This window comes from Megalopta genalis, chromosome 3 (genome assembly GCF_051020955.1).
Source record: "Megalopta genalis isolate 19385.01 chromosome 3, iyMegGena1_principal, whole genome shotgun sequence".
Classification (NCBI taxonomy): domain Eukaryota; kingdom Metazoa; phylum Arthropoda; class Insecta; order Hymenoptera; family Halictidae; genus Megalopta; species Megalopta genalis.
In genome coordinates, this window is record NC_135015.1 from 28,819,075 (window position 1) to 28,843,099 (window position 24,025).

General features: G+C 38.5%; 3 protein-coding genes and 1 long non-coding RNA gene across 6 annotated transcripts in view; 3 read left to right on the forward strand and 1 right to left on the reverse strand.

Annotated features, from left to right (window-relative positions):
- The window catches only part of LOC117222094 (disintegrin and metalloproteinase domain-containing protein 10), a 438,103-nt gene extending 425,194 nt beyond the window's left edge, over positions 1-12,909 (forward strand). Inside the window, exons 14-17 of the mRNA XM_033473591.2 lie at positions 1,831-1,958; positions 4,331-4,445; positions 7,823-7,957; positions 11,230-12,909. Coding sequence (XP_033329482.2) covers positions 1,831-1,958; positions 4,331-4,445; positions 7,823-7,957; positions 11,230-11,901 — 1,050 coding nt within the window. The 3' untranslated portion in view covers positions 11,902-12,909. The remainder of the gene's footprint in view (positions 1-1,830; positions 1,959-4,330; positions 4,446-7,822; positions 7,958-11,229) is intronic.
- A 2,089-nt stretch (positions 12,910-14,998) lies between these two features.
- On the forward strand, positions 14,999-15,847 carry mRpL23 (mitochondrial ribosomal protein L23). The gene is made up of 3 exons (XM_033473751.2): positions 14,999-15,167; positions 15,285-15,561; positions 15,651-15,847. Exons 1-3 carry the CDS (start codon positions 15,154-15,156, stop codon positions 15,798-15,800), a joined length of 441 nt encoding a protein of 146 aa, XP_033329642.2. The 5' UTR covers positions 14,999-15,153; the 3' UTR covers positions 15,801-15,847.
- A 1,120-nt stretch (positions 15,848-16,967) lies between these two features.
- On the forward strand, positions 16,968-23,910 carry TTLL1B (Tubulin tyrosine ligase-like 1B). 3 transcript variants are annotated; one of them, XM_033473749.2, is made up of 10 exons: positions 16,968-17,107; positions 17,208-17,497; positions 18,903-19,042; positions 19,120-19,185; positions 19,269-19,447; positions 19,560-19,746; positions 19,810-20,011; positions 20,593-20,823; positions 21,398-21,507; positions 23,677-23,910. In XM_033473749.2, the coding sequence occupies exons 4-10, from the start codon at positions 19,172-19,174 to the stop codon at positions 23,807-23,809; spliced, it is 1,056 nt and encodes a 351-aa protein (XP_033329640.1). In that variant the 5' UTR covers positions 16,968-17,107; positions 17,208-17,497; positions 18,903-19,042; positions 19,120-19,171; the 3' UTR covers positions 23,810-23,910. The 3 variants fall into 3 exon arrangements, with proteins under 3 accessions (XP_033329640.1, XP_033329639.1, XP_076376634.1); XM_033473748.2 differs by having other exon boundaries at positions 18,914-19,042; XM_076520519.1 differs by lacking the exons at positions 16,968-17,107; positions 17,208-17,497 and adding an exon at positions 18,085-18,325 and having other exon boundaries at positions 18,914-19,042.
- Positions 16,986-17,719, reverse strand: LOC143259196 (uncharacterized). The gene is made up of 3 exons (XR_013033038.1): positions 17,382-17,719; positions 17,184-17,275; positions 16,986-17,086 (listed from the first exon to the last, which is right to left on the reverse strand). It is a non-coding gene; the product is annotated as an uncharacterized LOC143259196 (long non-coding RNA).
- Positions 23,911-24,025: the final 115 nt, after the last annotated feature.

A 24,025-nucleotide genomic window follows, 5' to 3' on the forward strand; every position in this document is an offset into this window, starting at 1 on the left:
GCCCATTGGCTCGGTCGCTCAGCGCCACCCGAGCTCGCCTCTCATTGGTCGCTGTTCTTTCATTAATAACTCGTTAACGGTGCCTCGGAGAGAATTTTTTTAAAGGAAAAAGTTGCTCCAAATTACCTCAGGAATCATCCCTTTCAGGGCGATAACATAATTATGCGACAATCTGTATAATACTTCGCTGCAATAATACTAGTATCAAAACCGTACCTTCCTTGGTACGTCCCCGCTTGGAACAGTCGCCGATTCCTCCCGAGATCGCTCGCAGATACGAAAGAAACATTCCAATAAGTCCGAAACGCTGGTGCTTGGAATTTGGCAGGACATTTCGTCGGCCACCGCGGGATCGAATAAATCTCCGAGAAATATATAGACCGGCGCGTGCACAGTCCTTTCTGTTAGTTACACCGTAAAACCGATAAAGCGGCGCGTCGCGGAGTTGCCGGTGACAAATGGCAGTAAAAGTTGCATAACGTATTCCAGCAAAGTGTCGGATAACGGCAGAAGCGCAGTCCGTTCCGCCGGCGTTCCGCGCGGCTCGGCACGCGAACGCGTTCATATCCTGCGACCGGGATCCTTTTTTCACCGGGCCGCGTTTCCGTTCGCCGGGACAATAAAGAGCGCAAACGGCGCTGGGAGAATTGGGACGCGCGCTGTCAGCGGCGTAGGAGGGGGGGGGGCGGGGTGCCGAGGCGAATGTGTACACATCGTTGGACGATATGCGGGTACCTTGTTGCAGCGGCGTGCTGGCAAACAGGCGGCATAATTTCGAAAATTATACGGCTGGCAGGAAAGTAATTTCGGTATTTCGATGTGAAATCGAACTCAATTCTTTCTATACAAGAATTGAACTTTCATCGGTCAAGTATTTTCCATTCTGTTCAATTTTTTCTGTATAAGAAATGAACTTTTATCGGTCAAATATTTTCCATTTTGTTCATTTTGTTCTGTACAAGAAATGAACTTTAATCGGTCAAGTATTTTCCATTTTGTTCATTTTGTTCTGTACAAGAAATGAACTTTAATCGGACAAATATTTTCCATTCTGTTCATTTTTCTCTACACGAGAAATGAACTCTAATCGGTCAAATATTTTCCATTCTGTTCATTCTTTTCTATACAAGAAATGAACTCTAATCGGTCAAATATTTTCCATTCTGTTTCTTTTTTCTCTATACAAGAAATGAACTTTAGTCTGTCAAATATTTCCCATTCTGTTCATTCTTTTCTATACAAGAAATGAACTCTAATCGGTCAAATATTTCCCATTCTGTTTCTTTTTTCTCTATACAAAAAATGAACTTTAGTGGGTCAAATATTTTCCATTCCGTTCATTTTTCTCTATACAAGAAATAAACTATAATCGGTCAATTAACTTGTCTGTCAAATATTTTCCATTCTTTTCGACGTCCTTTTACCATCTTTTTGACAACTTCATAATTCCGCGTTCATCAAATGTCCGGTTCTTACCACTAGTTCTTGACAATTCGTAACTACAAAAGCTAACCGCGAGGCTCGAATAATCTCCTCTTAATATCTCCTCTTCCAAAATTCTCCATTCCTGCTCACAATCTTAGCGTCAATTACAGAAACATTACCATACTTTCGCGAGGCGTCGCGGCCGATCTCCGCCGCTGTGTTTCAGCCGCGCGAACGGAGCGGAGGCTGCGTTCAGACGCGGCTCGCGCGAGCGTAACGCTGGAGTCCTCGGGTTTATCTATCTTCGGCGGTGCCCTCCCCCCCCCCCCCTCCCGGAAATTACCTCGTATTTAGAGGTTTATGCATGTAGGCTGACACTTTATCGGGCTCTTGCATTGCTTCCAGGAATGCACCGGCAGCATTTGCCTGGCTTATGGCTTGGAATCCTGTCAGTGCATCGCCGGTCCTGAGGATCCTCCGACCAAGAGCTGCGAACTCTGCTGTAAATTGCCGGGAGAGGATCAACCGTGCCTGTGAGAGAGACGACGATCGTTTGTATATACACGCGGTTTCCGTCGGGGCGAGTGTCTGCGTCAGTCGTTTCGCTCCGGGAATAGTTTCTACGGCCGTACCCTGCGGAATGGCGGGACACGGCGCGGCGCGGCGCGGCGTGTCTCCCGGAACACGGGTGCACGAAGAAATTAGACCCCAAAGCGATAACCGCGCGAACACGTTTGATCGATTACATCGCCGGCTACTTTGCCGAGTCACTATGCTATACTACTCGGGCATGACTTTCGCCACGGCGAGCCGCAGACCCTCGACCTTGCACGCTCCGCGTTCACTCCGTTTCCAGCCGGAAACCGTTCGTTTTTAACCCTTTGCACTCGAGTGGCGACTCTGAGGCACCACTAAAATTGTTACACCATGTGCCAAGATTATTTTTATAGTATCAGAGCTTAGGTATAAAGAATTGTTAACCCTTTGCACTCGAGTGGTGACTCTGGGGCACCATTAAAATTGGTACACCATGTGCCAAGATTATTTTTATAATATCAGAGCTTAGGTATAAAGAATTGTTAACCCTTTGCACTCGAGTGGTGACTCTGGGGCGCCATTAAAATTGTTACACCACGTTCCAAGATCATTTTTATAATATCAAAGCTTAGGTATAAAGAATTGTTAACCCTTTGCAGTCGAGTGGTGACTCTGGGGCACCATTAAAATTGTTACACCACGTTCCAAGATCATTTTTATAGTATCAAAGCTTAGGTATAAAGAATTGTTAACCCTTTGCACTCGAGTGGTGACTCTGGGGCACCATTAAAATTGTTACACCACGTTCCAAGATCATTTTTATAGTATCAAAGCTTAGGTATAAAGAATTGTTAACCCTTTGCACTCGAGTGGTGACTCTGGGGCACCATTAAAATTGTTACACCACGTTCCAAGATCATTTTTATAGTATCAAAGCTTAGGTATAAAGAATTGTTATCCCTTTGCACTCGAGTGGTGACTCTGGGGCACCATTAAAATTGTTACACCACGTTCCAAGATCATTTTTATAATATCAAAGCTTAGGTATAAAGAATTGTTAACCCTTTGCACTCGAGTGGTGACTCTGGGGCACCATTAAAATTGTTACACCACGTTCCAAGATCATTTTTATAGTATCAAAGCTTAGGTATAAAGAATTGTTATCCCTTTGCACTCGAGTGGTGACTCTGGGGCACCATTAAAATTGTTACACCACGTTCCAAGATCATTTTTATAATATCAAAGCTTAGGTATAAAGAATTGTTAACCCTTTGCACTCGAGTGGTGACTCTGGGGCACCATTAAAATTGTTACACCACGTTCCAAGATCATTTTTATAATATCAAAGCTTAGGTATAAAGAATTGTTAACCCTTTGCACTCGAGTGGTGACTCTGGGGCACCATTAAAATTGTTACACCACGTTCCAAGATTATTTTTATAATATCAAAGCTTAGGTATAAAGAATTGTTAACCCTTTGCACTCGAGTGGTGACTCTGGGGCACCATTAAAATTGTTACACCACGTTCCAAGATCATTTTTATAATATCAAAGCTTAGGTATAAAGAATTGTTAACCCTTTGCATTCGAGTGGTGACTCTGGGGCACCATTAAAATTGTTACACCACGTTCCAAGATCATTTTTATAATATCAAAAAAAACATGAAAGAATAACAAATACAGTGGAATCGCGTTGTGCGAGATATACAGGGTGTCCCAAAAATGTCTCGCAATCCGGAAATGGCGGGTTCCTCGGATCATTCGAAGCAGCTTCTTCCTTTACAAAAATTTTCTCCGAGACACCGTTAACGAGTTATTAACGAAAAACAATGACCAATAAGAATCGAGTACGGCTGACCCGAGGCGGCCCAGCCAACCAGCGCACGAAGCCCAGCTCCGCTCATTGGCTCGGTCGCCTCGCGCCAGCCGAGCTCGCCTCTCATTGGTCACTGTTTTTCGTTAATAACTCGTTAACGGTGCCTCGGAGAAAATTTTTGTAAAGGAAAAAGTTGCTTCAAACGACCTGAGGAACCCGCCACTTTCGGATTGCGAGACATTTTTGGGACACTCTGTACATTGTCAAGCCACTTCGCGAGAGCTGTGCATTTCTATTCCGCAACAGCTAGGCCGCGAATTTCGTGATATCCTTCGCGGGGTCTCGAAGGACGTTGTTGATAATTCCTTGGGCGCAAATATTAATGGCAACGTACGGACGACGGTTGAACGTCTAGGTCTCGTGTCTCGGTTAAAAATCGATCGAGATTTCGTAGAACGATGGGAGTGTGACAGACGGCTGCCGCGGAACAGTCAAACATAGGGGCGCAGATCAGATAAGCCAGACGTCACAGGAGACCCGTTCCCTTTGCAGGTCGTCGTTCGCATGGAACTCGGCGCCCTACGATGTTCCTGACATGCTGTCGAAGCCAGGCACGCCGTGCAACGACTACAATGGCTATTGCGACGTCTTCCAAAGATGTCGAGAGGTAAGATATTCTATCCGTCCCGCTGGTCCCGGCGTCCTTGACAGACCGAATCACGGCCGACTTGAACGCGATCAATTCGCGAACCATTCATTCTTTGTATTCTGCAAAATGTCTGACCCTTTCTCGCTATTTTTAGGTTTTGCCGTTGCTTGGAATGGCGAATAAGATAAAAAGAACTGAGGCTTTTTTAACTTTCTCGTCTGTGCTTGTAACACAAATTTTTAAAATGCCTCTCGAAGATCTTGGTAAGTTTATATGCGAGCTGAAAATTCGATCGAAATCGATTAATCCAGAGTCGAGCTACTGGCGGTGAAAGATTTGAAAAACTGCAGATTTCTTCCGGTTTTTGGTCAAGATCGTGGTAAAGTGCGAGTTTTGCCATTATTAATTTGTTATAACTCATATTTAATATATAATATAAATATATTTTTAATATATAATATAAAAATATATTTAATATGTAATATAAATATATACTTAATATATAATATAAATATATTTTTATATATAATATAAATATATATTTAATGTATAATATAAATATATTTTTAATATATAATATAAAAATATATTTAATATGTAATATAAATATATACTTAATATATAATATAAATATATTTTTATATATAATATAAATATATATTTAATGTATAATATAAATATATTTTTAATATATAATATAAAAATATATTTAATATGTAATATAAATATATACTTAATATATAATATAAATATATTTTTATATATAATATAAATATATATTTAATGTATAATATAAATATATTTTTAATATATAATATAAAAATATATTTAATATGTAATATAAATATGTACTTAATATATAATATAAATATATATTTAATATATAATATAAATATATTTTTAATATATAACATAAAAATATATTTAATATGTAATATAAATATATACTTAGTATATAATATAAATATATACTTAATATATAATATAAATATATTTCTAATATATAATATCATATAAAATATATTTCATATATTTGTCAGAACTCAACTGATTTCGATAAAATTTTCGACATACATATAAATTACCGAGATCTAAGAGAAAATTTGGCCGACTTGAACGCGATCAATCCGCAAACCATTCATTCCTTGTACTCTGCAAAATGTCTATCCCTTTTTTGCAAGAACAATTTTACGAGAAGAAGAGCAACGCGAGAAGTTTCGCGACAGGTTTCGTCGAATTGCTTAGACCTAACTTAGAATAATTATTAGACTGCGGATTTTATGCTTTTGTGGCGAAAATCGGTGATTGAAATGGAAGATTTCAGAGACCTAAGAAGAATTGAATCATTATATTACGCTACTTTCAACTTGCCAAAATTATTAAAAGGAACAATTTATCTTAATTCAATTTCTGTCTCGTACAGTCGGCTTTAAAAATTTCTATTTTGCATAAAGGTCCGCGCTCTAACGATTGCACGTACAAATTCATGCATAAAACTTTTATACATTGTAATATTTAATATTTCTCTACATTTCGCGGAAAACAATTTCTTAAATTTTAGTCTCTGTTATATTTTGTACGGGGTGTCCCGAAATTATTGTACGAGCGAGAAATGAGAGGTTCCTGAAGTGATTTGAAGCAACTTTTTCCTTAGCGAAAATGGAATCCGCGGCTTCGTTCACGAGTTATTAACGAAAAATACTGACCGTAAGCTTAATATTAAATTAATTTTATATGATAAAAGGAACAAATTGATAGACCAGAATCTAGTAAAAATAATTGTAAAAATATAAGTATGCTTCTATCACATCCTGTGACGTTGAAAGAAAAGAAAATTAATTTTACACGATAAGAGAAATGAATTGACAGACCAGAATATAGTAAAAATAATTATAAAAATATAAGTATGCTTCCATCACATCCTGTGACGTTGAAAGAAAATAAAATTAATTTTACACGATAAGAGAAACGAATTGACAGACCAGAATCTAGTAAAAATAATCGTAAATATTAAACGGTAAATAGCAGCAAGTACAGCAGTAACAGTAGTGGTAGTAGCATGCAGTAGTAAATAGTGCAGATAATAAAACAATTTGCATATTGGTTTCATATTTTTTGCATAAATATTTCATATCCCTGAATATATTCTGCATTTTAATTTTACATGTATTTTGCATATTTCGGCACATAAATTTTGCATAAACATCCGCGGTCCACTGATAACATTTAAAAGAACTGCAAATATTGTACGCGCCGATAATAAATCACGCGAAATGAAAATACCACGGGTCTGGAAACAAGTTTTACATTTCGAATGAAAATAGCTTCGAGCGCAAAGCGTTAACCCTTTTCGCTCGAACGGTGACTCTCGCTCACCACTTGTTTTGTTGCGGCGACTCGAGTGGCGATTCTCGTATCACAATTCGATTTAACGCGCGCGACGGCGATGTTTAATTTGCGTTTGATTTCTAGCGGGCGAAAACTATATTTTTATTTATTTTATAAAACGGTAAAAAAGGCAGAAAAATGAACGGCCGCTTAGACGTCTGCGATGCGTGAAAATCTTAGTTGAGCAATTCAGTGGAGCAATTTTTGGCAGACTCGTGACTGAAAAATGTCTCGCAATCTATAAAGGGCGATTCCTGAAGACATTTGAAGCAACTTTTTCCTTTACGAAAATGTTCTCCGAGGCGTCGTTTACGAATTATTAACGAAAAACACTGACCAATGAGAGACCCAGAGAGAACCAGTTCCGCCCAGTTCCGCTCATTGGCTTGGCCGCCTAGCGCCTAGCCTAGCGCCAGGCGAGCTCGTCTCTCATTGGTCAGTGTTTTTCGTTAATAACTCGCAAACGAAGCCGCGGATTGAATTTTCGCTAAGGAAAAAGTTACTTCAAATCACGTCAGGAACTTCTCATTTCCCGGAAATGCCATAATTTTGGGATACCCTGTACAAATAAATCAATGCAAAAAGTATGCAATATGCAAAGCATATACAATATGCAAAACATGCAGAAAAGAAGTGATATTTATGGAATAAAAATAATAAACAAATTTCTGCCCAACCCCCATAATTTATCTCTCTGCTATAAACATACGCATTTGCATAAATATCCGCAGTCTAATAATCATATTCGGCACTGTCGAAATTATTTGGATATTTATTTATATTTATTATATTATCATTATTATATTATTATAAATATTATAATATATAATATAATTATATATATTATATATTATATAATATTATAATATATAATATAATTATATTATTATATTATTATATATATATTATATATATATATTATATTATTTATATATATTTATAGCAATCTTTAATAGCGCAAAGTCGCCACTCGGATGCAAGGGTTCAAGACGAAATTTTGTTTGCAGGTGGACCCAAGTGGACCATTGGCAACGCTGAGGCGGCTGCTGCTGTCGGATGCCAGTCTAGCGAACTTCCAGAGATGGCTGACCGATTACTGGTACATCGCGGCGTTGGTCGTCCTTCTTCTGCTGCTGATTTCAGTAAGTAAAAACGACGCGTTTCTCTATCCGATACTCGAAAAACGTTCGAACAATCCTCGGTACAGCGGAGATTCCACGCGAACAGGGAATAGCTCTCGCCGGTGATCCATGCGTTACAAGTTAAAAGCACCTTCCCGCCGCGGGGGACGCGCCGTGGACGCGTCGGACATCCGTGTAAAACCAATTACGTGTCTTGTCAATTAAAAAGTTGCGCGAACGCGCAAAGGGCCGCCGGGCCGTCCACGGTTCCGCCGCGAACGCAATTGTCGCGAGCGCGATTTTATTACCGGACTTTCTGTTTCCCGCGCGGGTCCCTCGGAACGCTCGCGTAACGTTCGACGGATCGGCCAATTCGATTTTCGCCCGTGCACATTTTTGTCCGCGGGCCCGGAAAAAAAAACGCGCGCGACACGATATACAACCATCAGCCTGCGACTTTTAGCCAATGGAAGAAATTACATAGTTCGTCGCTTTGGTTTCCAAGGAATTAAATATAAACATGGCAGTGTGCGTGAAGATTCGTAGTTCGGTGACGATCGAACCTGCAGATTTTATGCGAGTATTTAAAAAAATACAGCTGCAATGTAAAACGGTGGATAGATCGAAAGAATTTCGGAACGTTGACGCATTAGTTTCGGTTCGTTAACCTTTGGACGGCGGACATTTTTGAGCATTTATGGCAGCCTTGGCTAGATCCATTCGAATCTTTACGATTAATTTTCATTTGTGTGTATATTATTATTATTATTATTATCTTTGTTGAGATAAAAGTTAATCCTTTCATTAGTTTCAATATTAATAGTTAACAATTATGTACGTAAGACTGCTATAAAATTAGAATTTAAGTGGAATTTTTGTAATTCTGGATCCAAATGGACCCGGCGCCCGTTTTCCTGAAAAATGGTCAGACCCTTGCCGTACTATGAGGAGTCTGACTCGTGTTGGAGATTCTGACAGTAACCTATTAACTGTTATAAATACCATTAACTTGGCGCGAAAAATATATCAGATTCGTTTGACAGTTTAATGTCATTTTATACATATCAGTCAATATTGTTTATAGCAGGCTTTGCGTATTTTGTGTTTCATTTCTTATCAAGTAGTGAACAAATTTTGAAATCATCTGTAAGTTGAACGCAACAAAATTATCATATTTAAAGCATGATATTTTTAATTTGGCTTTAATTTATTCTTCACACAATCCCTATTTGAGACTTTTTAAGAAATATAAGATATTTTAGCAATGAAACATAATTTGAATATAATATATATAATATTATTAATACAATATAATATTATTACATAATATTATTAATATAATATAATGTTATAATATTATTATTATATATAATATTGTTACATAATATTATTAATATAATATAATGTTATAATATTATTATTATATATAATATTGTTACACAACTTTCTGTGCAAATATGTACATAACTTTTCCCGTCAAAAATTCAAAAACAGAAATTTGGCAGCTAATATGTTAAGTACAAATATTATTCTATGTTTTCGTCTCAGAATAAAATTCGGTTCTCTTGTCCTGAATATTTAAGCATTCGGATAATCGCGTGATAAACAATAGAACCGAAAAAGTTCTAATCATTGTAACGATGAACAAAATGGTATCACAAAGGGTTTCCTGTACGAATATATAGTTCGCCGTGCAAACAATTGTTCCACACGAAGACCGGCCCAGTTCTTCTATTTTTCAACCAAGCCGGGACGTCGCGGATGGACACCGGTGTCCATAATTCAATGATTATAGACGCGAGATAGCGTGGTGGGCTTAAATATGTCCGGCGAAGCGCGGGAACATTACGGAACGGCAATTAAACGCAGGAAGGTGTCGCGGGAAATATATTGTACATTCGATTCCACGCAACTTGGCCAACTTCCGATCTGCGACGCCGCCAAAGCAGCAGGAAATTCATCCGGAGATAGGATTAGAGCGGCGGCGACGGTAACACGAGCCTGCGACGAATTATATTATAAATCGTATCCCGTGAGAGCTTTCCACTGCGACAACGTAACCATAAAGGCTTTTCTTCCGCGCCGGGCCCGCGGGAAAACGTGAGAACGTTGCGAGAAGTAGCGCGCGACTCGGCGAGTAAAGTGAATTCATTTTCGTTTTAACGACGGCTGAAAAGGTTCCGCTTCTTTCTTCAATCCTCGACGAAAGATCGACGAACATTTGTGAAATTCGATCCAGAGCCAATCTGTTAATGTCCGTAGCGTTTCAGGATCAAATTCACCGAGTGAACAACGATTTTTCATTTTATGAATTACGAGAGCAATGCTGTAAATAGCTGGACAACTAGGGAACAGTGGATATCATTTTTCGAAGCTATAGTTTTTATAGTTGTCGATTATCAACAATTTCCGGGTGTTCCAAAATTATTCAGATTTATAGAGGATTTTTTTTATAAAGGATGTCCCAAGATTATTGTACAAGCGGAAAATGGGGGGTTCCTGAGGTCATTTGAAGCAACTTTTTCCTTTGCGAAAATTCAATCCGCGGCTTCGTTTACGAGTTATTAAAGAAAAACGGTAACTAAAGAGAGATCGCGTACGGCTGACGCCCCGCCCTCGCAGCCACTGCCGCTGCGTCGGACGGCCAGCGCGACGCGGTATTGGCCGCAAGAGCAGAGCGCCGGCCGCACTCGCGCTCCGATTGGTCAGTGTTTTTCGTTGATAACTCGTGAACGAACCCGCGGATTGCATTTTCGCAAAGGAAAAAGTTGCTGCAAATGACCTCAGGAACCCCTGAATTCTCGCTTGAACAATAATTTCGAGACACCTTATATAAAAACGAGCCGCAAGGCTCGTAGAATCGTACCTCCTCTTCCCTGGTTGTCCATTTTTGTTTACAAGCTGCGAGACAATTAGGGAGAATTTACTGTAGCTCTACAGGGTGTCCCAAAAATATCTCGTAATCCGAAAAGTGGAGATTCCTAGGATCGCCTGAAGTAACTCTGTTTCCTTGTCGAAAAAACAATCCGCTCAGAAAAAAAGTTACTTCAAACGACCTCAGAAACCTCCCATTTCCAGAATGCGAGACACTTTTCAGCCACCCTGTACATTCGGAATAAAATAGGAATAAAAAAAGAATAAATAGAAAAATAAATAAGATTCGGAATAAAATAGAATAAAATATGAATAAAAATTAGAGAATAAAATACGACAACAGCTTCGAAAGGGATCGTTGCAACGATTCTACGAGCGTATCGCCGAGCAATCGCTACATGATCTCTGTTATTTCGCAGGTGTTCGTGATACGTTTTCTGAGGCAACGGCGCGGCGACCGCGTCAAAATTCTGTCCACGCCGGCGAGTCGGCCGAGGGCGGTCAGCCAGGCTGCAAACGCGACGGAGGATACGGCGAGGGAGTGCTCGTCCGTGCGGAAGATCCAGTCGATGGACATCTCGCGGCTGAAGAAGCGGATCGTCGAGACGATGAAGAGTATCGCGTCGACTGGCCGGAAGAAGGAGGCCTCCTCGGGGTCGGGCACGTTCCTCGGGAGGATCTGCCGGTTCCTGCACAGGGACTCGAGCGGCATCGCCGGCTCGGAGGAGCGGTCCTCGAGCGAGCAACTATACAAAACCGCCGACGAAGAGAAGAAGGACGGGGCCGAGCTGCGGAAAGAGAAATCGGATGAGCCGAGAAAGACGACTGCTGGATGGAGGCGGATCTACCTGCTGCTCTTTCGCGGTCCGGGCGGCAGTTCCTCACCGAGAACGTCGAGCAAGGCCTGGCGAAGGAGCACGCAGGTCGAGAAGCTCTGCACCAGCTCCAAGACGATCGTGCACCCCTGCCGCAGGGGCGACAGCTACCAGACCGAACCCCTAGTCGCGCCAGACTCCCCGGACACCCCGAACGAAACCTCCGAGACCAGAATCCAGACCTCCGACCTGACAGGCTTGCTGGCAGACAGTTAGTCCCCTGGGCCGACGAGCTAGGAACCGTTCTGCGACCATTTCGAAGCACCTTTTCCCTTTCTAGAACGCTTCCGGGTCGAGGATTCCGTCGGGTTACCTGCAAAGGTAAAATTATTGAGGAGTCGTTCGGGAACGGCAGCGCGAGCGAACGCCTCGGCGAATCCGCTTCGATTTCTCTTTGGGTTCCCGCGCGGCGAAAACGAGGTGCCGGAGTGTTTCTATTGTTTCTTGTGTCGCGGGGTGTGCGAAATAAAAGACCGTCTTTTGTCGCGGAACGCGCTTGAATGCGGAGAAACGAGCAGAGCCGATTGTGGTTCCTTTTGTTTCGCGGGATGTTACATATTTTTGTGATCGAACGTCGCTGTATTTAACGGATTGCTGAATGTTTCCGAGGACAAAGGGTCGCGCTAACCCGAGGTTTCGTAATGGACAACCACGATTCGAGCGCAGCGATCGTTCCCCTCGCTCTTATTATTCGGCGGAATTCGATTCGCGCGAACGTGCCGCGACAAAAATTTGTACGGTTCGGAGCGAACGGCGACGATGATTTAGCGCACGGTCGCGGGAACGACGCGGCCAACGGCCGCCGCTTCGGGGAAACTTGGATTGTAATTTTCGTCGGCGGAGGAGCGGTTCCCGGAACTGTGTACCGAACTTAGGTCTAAGGAGACAATATTTTATCTCCACTTGTGTAATAAAGGGATCGATTCCGGCGGGAACCAAGCGTATTGAGCGCCCGAGTTCCCCGCGTGTAAATATTGTACAGACTCTTGTACCGCTGTCGCAATAGATTAGTTTCTAGAAGTAAGAGAGTTGCCGCGTGGAAGCTCGCGCGCGGGCCGGAAGTTTGCGGAACGGTGTGGATTCTTGTGATTCCGTGTAGTCAGACAGCTCTTCGCGTAGGAGCGGACCAAACATAGGAGGCGGAGAGTCCGGCGCTGAACTCGTAGATGTGTATATAAACGAACGATTGTTACTGTACAATAAATCGTATGTCATCATTCACTATTGGAAGGCGAACGATTAATTCGTCATCCCCTCCCGAAGTCACTCCCAAGCTCCCTAGCGACGAGTCCCTCTTACACGACGTTGTGTTGCACGCAGGACCGAGTGAACGAATTTATAAGGCGAAGTTCATCGACACGCTTCGACAAATTTTAACTTCACAACCATTGGCTCGGTACGATCTTCGATTTAAAATAGTTCAATGATCGAGGATAAACAAATTTTTTAACTTCAACAAATTTTAACTTCACAACCATTGGCTCGGTACGATCTTCGATTTAAAATATTTCAATGATCGAGGATAATACCGATTTCGGGTCGCACTGCGTGTAGGTTGGCTGCTGGGATCTCAAAGGAAAGCAGATGAAATCAACGGTAAATTGATAAAACCAACATTCCCTTAGCATGATGTAAGGTAGATGGAGACGAAGTTTCATCGGAGTTCCTTTTTACATCGATCTACAAAACGCTTAACAACTATGTACTCTTAAAGTAATATCCTGGGGTCATAGACTCTTGATACACTCTTGATCTTCTTCCCTGATCTCCTTTCTTGATGCTTATATCATAGTCTGGCAAACACAGGTATTGAATTTTTTGATTTTCTGATTCGAAGGAGTGGCCTGTGTAATTCTTATGCATAAGAACATAAGTATTTATTATTAATCAATAAATTTAATCAATTAATTAATAATATATTTATTATTAATAAATATAACTTCCTGTCTAAATATCAATCACCTTATTTGAGGTCCGATAAGGTAGGTTCCACGAAGTCGTCTGATATGCAAGACGAAGGCCAGTAATAGAAATCAAAATATTGTATATGAGTACCAATTAAATCAGTAAGAACTGGATTTGAGAGAAACGAGTCCTTTTCATCCCTGCCGATAGTACAAATCCTGTGGATTACGAAACAGAAACCAGACGAGTTAAAATACAATAAAATTTGACGTAACACCTTCACCTAAGACGATCCTCTTCACTTCTTTTTCTACCCGTATCGGCAGAGTGCCCTAATTTTGTCATAATTAATGTTTTTCGGCGACCCTGCATTTTGCATATGTGGCGCCTCTGTTGGAGAATAAATGAAGCTTCACTCGATATATCCGTACAGTGCCACTAACGGCGAAACGCTCAAACTGTTAACCAAAATCAAATGTCGGTAATTTGGCTACAGATAGTGGCATAGTATACAGAACAAATGCTAACATTGCAAAACGTAATCAATTGTTCTTTAAAGCTGGGTTAAATGTTTTTTTTTTTAATTATATAAGCTTTAGACCATATCTGGCCTATAGCAATCATACATAGGCGTTACAATATTTAATATTGTATATCACAGATTTCAACAGTCAAGGTTATTGCAGTCATGTAGTTCATATGTTGTGACCTTGAACGACCTTCATTTATAAGTCATTGTATTCGTCTTGATTTTTTCATTTGTACACTTTATACTTTCTATTAATTACTTAGATCTCAGCCGAAATTCCATGAAGCTACGATCGATATTCGTACAGCGCCACTAACGACAAAACTTTCAAACTGTTAACCAAACTCGAATGTCGGTAATTTGGCTTACAGTTAAAGCAGTATGCAAGATCATCAAAAAACATGAATTATGACAAAATTAAGGGAAAAATAACTAAACCAAGGGTACGGAATTGTTCAGGAGAACCTACTGTGTCGATATGGTATACAGAAACAATTAACAACATTGCAAAACGTAAACTAAAATACATTTAGTTTTGTTTCACTAAATACACATAGTTGCATTCATTAAATACATTTAGCGTTGTCGTTTGATTTTTTTACACAATGTCGATGTGAATGAACAACAGTTCATTCCTCCTGAACAGTTCTATGCCCTTGATTTAGATTTTAATATAATGTTTTTTAGCGACCCTGACACTAGCAGCGCAGAACGCTCAAACTATTAGTAAAAATCAAATATCGGTAATTTGGCTAACAATTCGAGTGTTTTACCGCTAGTGATGCTGTACCGACATCGAACGGAGCTTCATTTTTTCTCCAAAAGAGACGCCACAATCAAAATTGGCTACCAGTTTCAGCTTTCTGCCACAGATGGCATCGTTAAATTGTGTCGTATGCGAGGTTATGTTCACTGTATTTTTAAATTTATAGCTCTCCTTGTTCTGCTGTTCATTACATTCTAAATACGTAAACTAAAAATAAACGAATCATTGAGTGTTGTACAATATCAAAGTTTTCTAATTAAACTATAAAATGTCCACTCGGTGGTACGTACGATTATTGTAATACGAAAACAAGTAACTTTCTCTCTCACAATGTTATTAAAAGAATTCTGTAAGATATTAGTATCGTATTCATTGTTATAAATAGTGTTGGTCTTTTAGGTACCCCTTGTACCAAGCTGGTAACCCACAGCTTAGAATTTACCTTCCAAACTTTTGGATGAAACTTATCGATTATAAAAAGCAACCAGAATCTGTTGTCACATTCCACTGTTCGATAGAGATGACAAAGTACGACGTTCGTAATTATTTAGAAAAGATCTACAATGTGTTTCCAGCTGATGTTAGAACTAGAATTGCAAGTGGAAAAACAAAAAGATGTCCAAAATATGGATGTGTAATTAAAGATGATGACTATAAAGTAGCTTATATTTCATTGGTAGGCAGAACATTTGATCCCGTTCATGTTTAATCAGAATTAAGCAGACTGTTATTGCATATATTCATATGTATTCTTTATACTCACAGAAACAGGGTGAGAAATTCACGTTCCCAAATCTGTTCCCGCCACAAGAAGAAAAGAGCGATGAAGAGCAGCATGAAGAGTTGCTGAAAGAATTCAAAAAATATGTGGAACCAAATCAAATGCCAGGTTTACCCACTTGGTTTAGAATATAATAAATTCAATTGTACATTTTAAAAAAAATAAACATCATTTAATCTTGCGCATCAGTCGTTGAATATCCTTACATTTGATAACTTCGCTTAATACTGATGTATGTACGAAAAAAGAAATACATATTAATGGATATGTGTATAACAAAAATAAAATATAGTATTCACAAATAAAAAGTAATATACATAGTCTAGGCATCTAATACTTAAATATTTGGAATACATTAGTTTCTTGAATAGCTTTAAAATTCAGTCAGCATAAATCCGTACGTTCTGCACTGTGGACACTGCGCAATATCAAGCAAGAAAATTGTCTGGAAACGGAAAGAAAGCGATCAGTATAAATAGATTAAATATAGAAAACAATGTCACGGTTAAAAGATGATTATGAAAGGAGGGAACAAACCTGTGGATGAACAGGACAAAAGTAGCGTACTCTGCCTGTTGTCAAATATCCGCAAACGTTGCAAAGCACGGAGGAATGAGGCCTATGGCAGAGACATTTGTCAGGTAACAAAGAACTGATAGCTATTCCTCTGCCTCTGGCTACTCTCGGAGGGACACTTTTTCCACAAATCGGACTGGAATACATTCTGCAAGCTACCGTGTCTCATTAATTTTTGAAACGATTAACACGAAAAATAATTATTATTAAGTGATACAAAAATAGAGAAGAAACTCTACGGAAGCAATAACTACGTATTTAGCATCTTTCTAAACAGAGCAGACAGAAAGGTGTTAAAATTAAACGGGCACTTTCTATACCATATATTCTGTCTGTTCATAAACGGTTCGTTAACGAACGACTGCACTTCGAATTGTAAATTCATGACACAAATTCCTACGTGCGATCGTGATTCATTCTGTTCTATTCGTAACGCCTTTGATACTCTTGAGCCGTGTTAATTTCCGGCTGGCCGGAACACTACTTGCGTACCCGTTGTCTGATCTCTGATTGTTCGTTTGTGCACACGATTTGATAAGACGCAGTGCATCGGTCCTACCTCCACAATGTTGTTCGCAAATTATCGTTGAATCGAATTACTACGACTACTCGAATAAAATGACTTTTAAACGTGTGTTCAAACTTCGAATTGAAGATTAAACGGAACCCTCTCTTTTTTAATCCGAATCATAGTATTACTCGCGGTAAAATTTACCAGCGCGTAAAAGCTGCTGACTACTTACTTGTAATATTAGAAGTGCTCGTAATATTAGACGTCAACTTTCATAATTCCTTCAAGTGTAAATATACGTTAGCATCGGCCGTTATTGGAGAACACCAGTCACTGTAACATCGTTACGGTCAGGTATCAACACAATGAGACTGCGTGAGAGATAAAATAATAATAGAAAACGGATTGTTTTCACGTAAAAAAAAAATACCTAAATACGTTCTTTCTTTGGTAGAACCACTGCACGATCGGAGCGGTCTTACCGGTCGACAGGCTGGCGCGCTTCTGACAAATGAATATCGGCTTCCAAGAAATACATTCGTAGAAAGAGAACGAAGACAAAGTAAACACACTTGAAATTTGTCGGTTACCGAGTGGAAAGTAGCAAAAAATAAATAAGATAACTAACCTACAGTGCAACCAAACGCTGTTCTATTTTACATGAATTTTTTCTTGAAATTCTTGAAAAGCATGCAGAATTTGTTTACGTCGAGAAGTTTTCACTGTAATCGTTATGGCAAGGAGGTAAAATTAAATTTGTTTTCATTGTTTTTAAGACTCTTAACGTTCGAATACGATATACATTATTACTATTATTATTATTATTAGACTGTATATTAGTGAGCTGAAGATTTTTATGCAAAATAAAAATGTTTTGCAAGAAATGTAGGGAATAGAAAACGAATAGAAATTTCTTACCTTGACTAAGTCTGTAAATTATAAGACTTGATATACATTCGATTTTAACAAGTAGTACATAAAATATAAATCTTCTTACTACTGTTGATATTAATTATTATTAATAATATTATATATTATAATATTAATAATAATAATATTATTAATAATAATTAATAATAATAATATTATTAATAATAATTAATAATAATAATATTATTAATAATAATTAATAATAATAATTAATAATAATAATATTATTAATAATAATTAATAATAATAATATTATTAATAATAATTAATAATAATAATATTATTAATAATAATTAATATCAACAGTAGTAAGAAGATTTATATTTTATGTACTACTTGTTAATATAATATTATATATAATATAATATTATATTAATATTATAAATAATATTAATATTATAATATTATTATTAATAATATAGCTTAGATGTCTAAATAAAAGACGAAGGTAAAGGCCAATATTTATCGCTTAAACGTAAAATGATCACACATTTTCATCCTAATCGCATTCCCAAGTACGAAATATCAAAAAATCCGTGTATCCACGGCGAATCGATCCAACTTGTGCTAACACATGGCGTCCGGTACTATCGCCGAAGGCAAACGTACTGCGAATTTAAGTTTATCCACGAATTACGGCAGGTAAAATAGAAAACAGCTTGAAAGAATTCATTCCAAAGTTTGCTCCGACAAAAATTTTTAATTTAAATCGAACTTTCAACAAACTGCTAAATTGAATCATAAGCAATCATCTTTCTTTCTATATATTCTACAATTTACTATTATTTACAATCACTATTTATTCTATAATTTTATATTCTTTCTCTCTAAATATTCTACAATTTACGAATATTTACTCTCTAAACATTCAACGCCGATCAATTGTTTATGAACGATTAAAATAGCAAATAGCTGTTCATTACTGACAATTTAATTAACTATTTGTTTATGCAGATAAATATTGGCCTTTACCTTCGTCTTTTAATTAAAGATCTAAGCTTTATTATTATTATTAATATCAACAGTATAGTAAGAATATTTATATTTTATGTACTACTTGTTAAAATCGAATGTATATCAAGTCTTATAATTTAAAGACTTAGTCAAGGTAAGAAATTTCTATTCGTTTTCTATTCCATACATTTCTTGCGAAACATTTTTATTTTGCATAAAAATCTTCAGCTCGCTAATCTAATAATAATAATAATAGTAATAATAGTAATAATGCAGGATATCAACTAATGCAGCGGACAGAAAGGTCTCATTCTGCACGGACGTCGACAAGTCGATAATCGTGCACAATTTCGAGAAACGGGGATGGGTGCAGGTCGGGCCGGAGGACGACTGGAATTTTTATTGGTAAAGTAGAAAAATTACGAGTCAATTTGATCGATGGGACCGGACGAATAAATATTGACTGGCTATTGTTGCTACAGGGCGGCCACTCAGTCTTGCAGGACGATATTCAGCGTAGAAATCGGATACAGGATGGACGACAAACAGTGCGTTATTTCCCGTCGAAAATAGCAATAAATATTGATAGCCATTAACCGAGTACTACGCGGTATTGTATTCCCCGGCCTAGGATGATCAATCATTTCCCGAATCATTACGAGCTCACGCGGAAGGACTTGCTCGTGAAGAATATCAAACGGTACCGAAAGGAGCTGGAACGAGAGGGAAACCCTCTGGCGGAAAGAGGAGACGGTCCAGTCAAATATCTTTACCTTGACTTCATTCCTGTCACGTTTGTTCTACCAGCAGGCACAGTATCAACTTTTAACTGTGCCCGAATAATTTATTATAAACGCAAGCGCTACGTTTACCAGCGGTTACTCGATATTCGAATCTAAATAAATTAGCTTGATCTACACAGATTACAACATGTTCGTGGAAGAGTACCGGAAGTCGCCCCAAAGCACGTGGATCATGAAACCGTGTGGAAAGTCTCAAGGAGCTGGGATCTTTCTGATCAACAAGCTAAGCAAACTGAAGAAGTGGTCCCGAGAAGCGAAGAACCCGTTCAATCCGAATTTGACCAAGGAATCGTATGTTATATCTAGGTGGGCATCGTTTGCTTGTTGAAGAACAATTAAAATGGAACATTTATTGTCATACATTTGTAGATACATCGACAATCCCCTCTTAATCGGTGGCAAGAAGTTCGATCTACGATTGTACGTTCTCATCACGTCCTTTCGTCCACTGAAGGCCTATCTGTTCAAGCTGGGCTTCTGTCGATTTTGCACTGTCAAATATGACACTAGCATACAAGAATTGGACAACATGTACATACACCTCACGAACGTGTCCGTGCAAAAGCATGGCGTGAGTTCTGCTTCGATAGAGCTTCATATTTTTCAAGATTTCTATTGGCTCTGAATATTATCGTCGCATTGCACTCTAGCCCTTTGTCCTACGGTTTCTGTCGCGAAAAGCAAATGATTTTAACACGTTGAATGCCACGCCGGTTTTACAGAAATTGCCCGTGCCGCCACGATGAATTTTCTTTTATGTAATACAGATAATGTTGAAATATTATCTGCAATAGATAAGTTACAGTGTACAACGATGTTTAACATGTTAATTGCGACGGGGATCACAATTTGAATTGACGATGGTAATAATACAAAATATTAGATACTGACATTTATAATAATATAATATATAATATATATATTACAATTTATAGGCGCGCCGGTCACCGGTGGCCCCCATGGCATCGCCGCCAAGTTAAGTGCCAGTCACCGGTGACCCTCGTGGCATTCAACGTGTTAAAACAAACCGTCAAAGTGTGCCTAAACCGATTTATTTCGGGCTAGGACCCGTGGAAAGTGCTTTACTGCTTCCACACGGTTTACGATTACGTATAGTAAAGTAATAGAAGTCTTTAATTGTTTGCCCTTTAGGAGGAGTATAACTCGAAGCACGGTGGCAAACTGAGCGTGCACAATTTGAGATTGTACCTGGAAAGCACTCGGGGAAAAGCAGTCACGGAAAAACTCTTCGCCAACATCACCTGGTGCATCGTGCACTCATTGAAAGCTGTCGCCCCGGTCATGGCGAATGATCGACACTGTTTCGAGTGCTATGGTTACGATATCATCATCGACAACGAGCTGAAACCGTGGCTCATAGAGGTTTTTTTAATCTTATATATATTAATATATATTATATATATTATTATATATATATATATTAATATTATTATATATATATATTAATATTATTATATATATTAATATTATTATATATATATTAATATATAAGATTAAAAAAACCTCTATGAATAATTCCTATCTTTAATTATTTTTCTACTTCTAAGAAGCAAGCTCTTTTGCATTCCCGCTGCTCTAACAAATGGCTGTACGTAATCTCGAGAAACGCGCGGTATTATTTATCATATGTATATTTGGGTGATAAAGAACGGCTATATAGCGTTAGGGGCAGGCTTGGCTCCCCAACAAGGGAGGCCCTATTTTCCCCAACGCCGAGTGTCATTAGTAAAGGACCTCTCCATTCGTGTCAGTTTCAAATTACGTCAGAGGGTGCGTGTGCATGTGGGAAGGAGGGTGTCATGAAGTGTCAGCCGTGAAAGTGTAAACAGGAAAAGATAGTGAAATCTGACTCCGCTGGGAGAACAGATTTTGTAAAACAATTACGCCAGAAGAATCGTTTCTTAAACTCTTAACAACTGTTCATTGCAAATTCTAGGTAAACGCTTCCCCGTCGCTGACGTCCACGACAGTGAACGACAGGATCTTGAAGTACAAATTGATCGACAATATAATATCGATCGTTGTGCCACCGGACGGCGTTCCAGAGTAAGTTCTACAATCAATTATTTGTTTAACACCTTTCAGCAAGGATTGAATACCGGAATATTTTGAGGTATCGGTATCATACCGGTATTTGTTTCCATATTATGCGGTGCAACCGTTATTAGGTAAATCGGTTTTAATGCCGGTATTTACGGTCGATACCGGTATTTTCATACATACAGTGGCCCACAAAAGTGTTCGCACATCGTTTAAAACGCAATAATTTGTTTAAGGTTGGACTAAGTAACTTGAATTTTTTTTTAGATGATAGCGGGATTACTAGACGATAATCAAAATGCTTTTTTTAAATTTTGCCATCACTTGGAATGACAAAAAAAGAAATAAAAATCTCGTTTTTTAACTTTTTCACATCTGAGTCTATAAAGAAAATTTAAAAAATGCCTCTCATAGATATCAGGAGGTTTTTATTTTTTGTTGTCACCCCAGGTAATAACAAAATTTAAAAGAGGCATTTTAGTCATTGTCTAGTAGACTAGTCCCTCTATCATCTAAAAAAAAAATTCAAGTCGTTTAGTTGAGTTTTAAAAAATTTATTACACCTTAGAAAGTGTACGAACACTTTTATGGGCCACTGTTAACGACAGCTTATTTTTGAGAGGGACCAAGGGCAGATAGCCTGATGCTATTTTGCTTTCGGTCAATTTATGGTAAGGTCACGGTTTCGCGTAGCGTCGAGTTCCTCTCGACGGACAAACCCCAGATGGTGTCCAGTGTCCGGCATCTCGAAGTTATGCGGATACTTCATGGGACGCATTCGTTGACACGTGTTTAGAAAGTTAGAAATCTTCAAGTGCGACAGGCGACCTCAGGTCGTACCGCTTCCTTAAAGAACAAGGATAGTTTTTTTTATGTATCTGGCCACGGAGTGCGAAAGGCAGGGGTGTCTTTTGGTAAAAAAGAGGACTGTGATTGACCGCTTAGCATATACTCCAGAACCATCGAGGCAAACGTTCCTTGCAATGACTTGCATACTTGTAAAAATACTGAAGTATGCATATACCGGTATAATGCCGGTATTCCTGAGAACAATATAAACTTCAGAGATTGAATCAGAACTAAAATTAAAACATAATTGGATGAAACATAATAGAAACCATATTGAACAGAATGTAATTAAAATACATACAATGAATTGAATGACAGACGACGATCTACCTAGAGGACAAGGTCCCTCTCTTTATCTCTAGTATCTTTATTTCTATCTTTATTTCTACTATATCTCTATCTCTACTGTCTCTATCTCCATTGTCTCTATCTCTACTGTCTTTATCTCTACTCTCTACTCTCTCTCTCTCTCTCTCTCTCTCTCTCTCTCTCTCTTTCTCTCTCTCTCTCTCTCTCTCTCTCTCTCTCTCTCTCTCCTGTCTTTATCTCTACTCTCTCTCTCTCTCTCTCTATTCTCTCTATTTTCTCTCTCTCTCTATCTCTACTACCTCTATTTCTACTATCTCTATCTCTACTGTTTTTTTTCTATTTCTACTGTCTCTATCTCCATTGTCTCTATCTCTACTGTCTTTATTTCTACTCTCTCTCTCTCTCTCTCTCTCTCTCTCTCTCTCTCTCTCTCTCTCTCTCTCTCTCTCTCTCTCTCTATCTATCTATCTATCTATCTATCTATCTATCTCTACTACCTCTATCTCTACTGTCTCTATCTCTACTGTTTCTATCTCTACTGTCTCTATCTCTACTATCTCTACCTCTCCCTCTATTATCTCTATCTCTATCTCTATCTACCTATCTATCTCTATGTACTGTTGCCAGGATAATGACAAATAATGACAACGTTATACTTATCAGTCAGTTACTTGTAATTGGAATGAATTCAGAATAAAATGAATATTTTTCGTCGAGCATTTTCCTTTTACTATTTGTGCATTTAAAAACTAATAATTTCATTTCTATATTCCTGAAACCATGTTTTTCGTACCTTCTAACTTGTGATTCTTTTTTCTATTCTAACATACTGGTATTATACCGAAATACATACATTTATATCGGTATAACGTCAATGCGGCGACTTCATACCGGTATTCGCAGTATTCGGTTCCTGTAAAATTAGTAGAACAACTACCTACAAAATATACCGGTATTTTATCGATAAATGTAACACCGATTCAATTTCCGTCTTTCAGTACATTGTTTTATTTGCAGCGTCAAGTGGAACAAGTGTCCGCTTCCGGAAGCCCTGGGCAATTTCGAACTACTTTTGGATGAAGAAATCTGCGCGCAGGAGGAAAAGGAGAACTCTAATAAGAATCGAGCATCTTCGAGCAAATGGAAATAACTGTTTGATCAGAAGCAATTGAAGTGTATTTCCCGAAGCATTGAACAAGTATTTCTGTTGTTTAGAAACAGGAGAATAAAAATTATAACTGTGAGGATACACTTCGAATGTAAATAATTGAAGATACGATTTAATTTAACTCTGATCAGAAAGAAAACCTTGTAAAGATCGTTCCTTTGTTTTCTGTCGACTTCTTTTACAAAACTATTCGAAGGA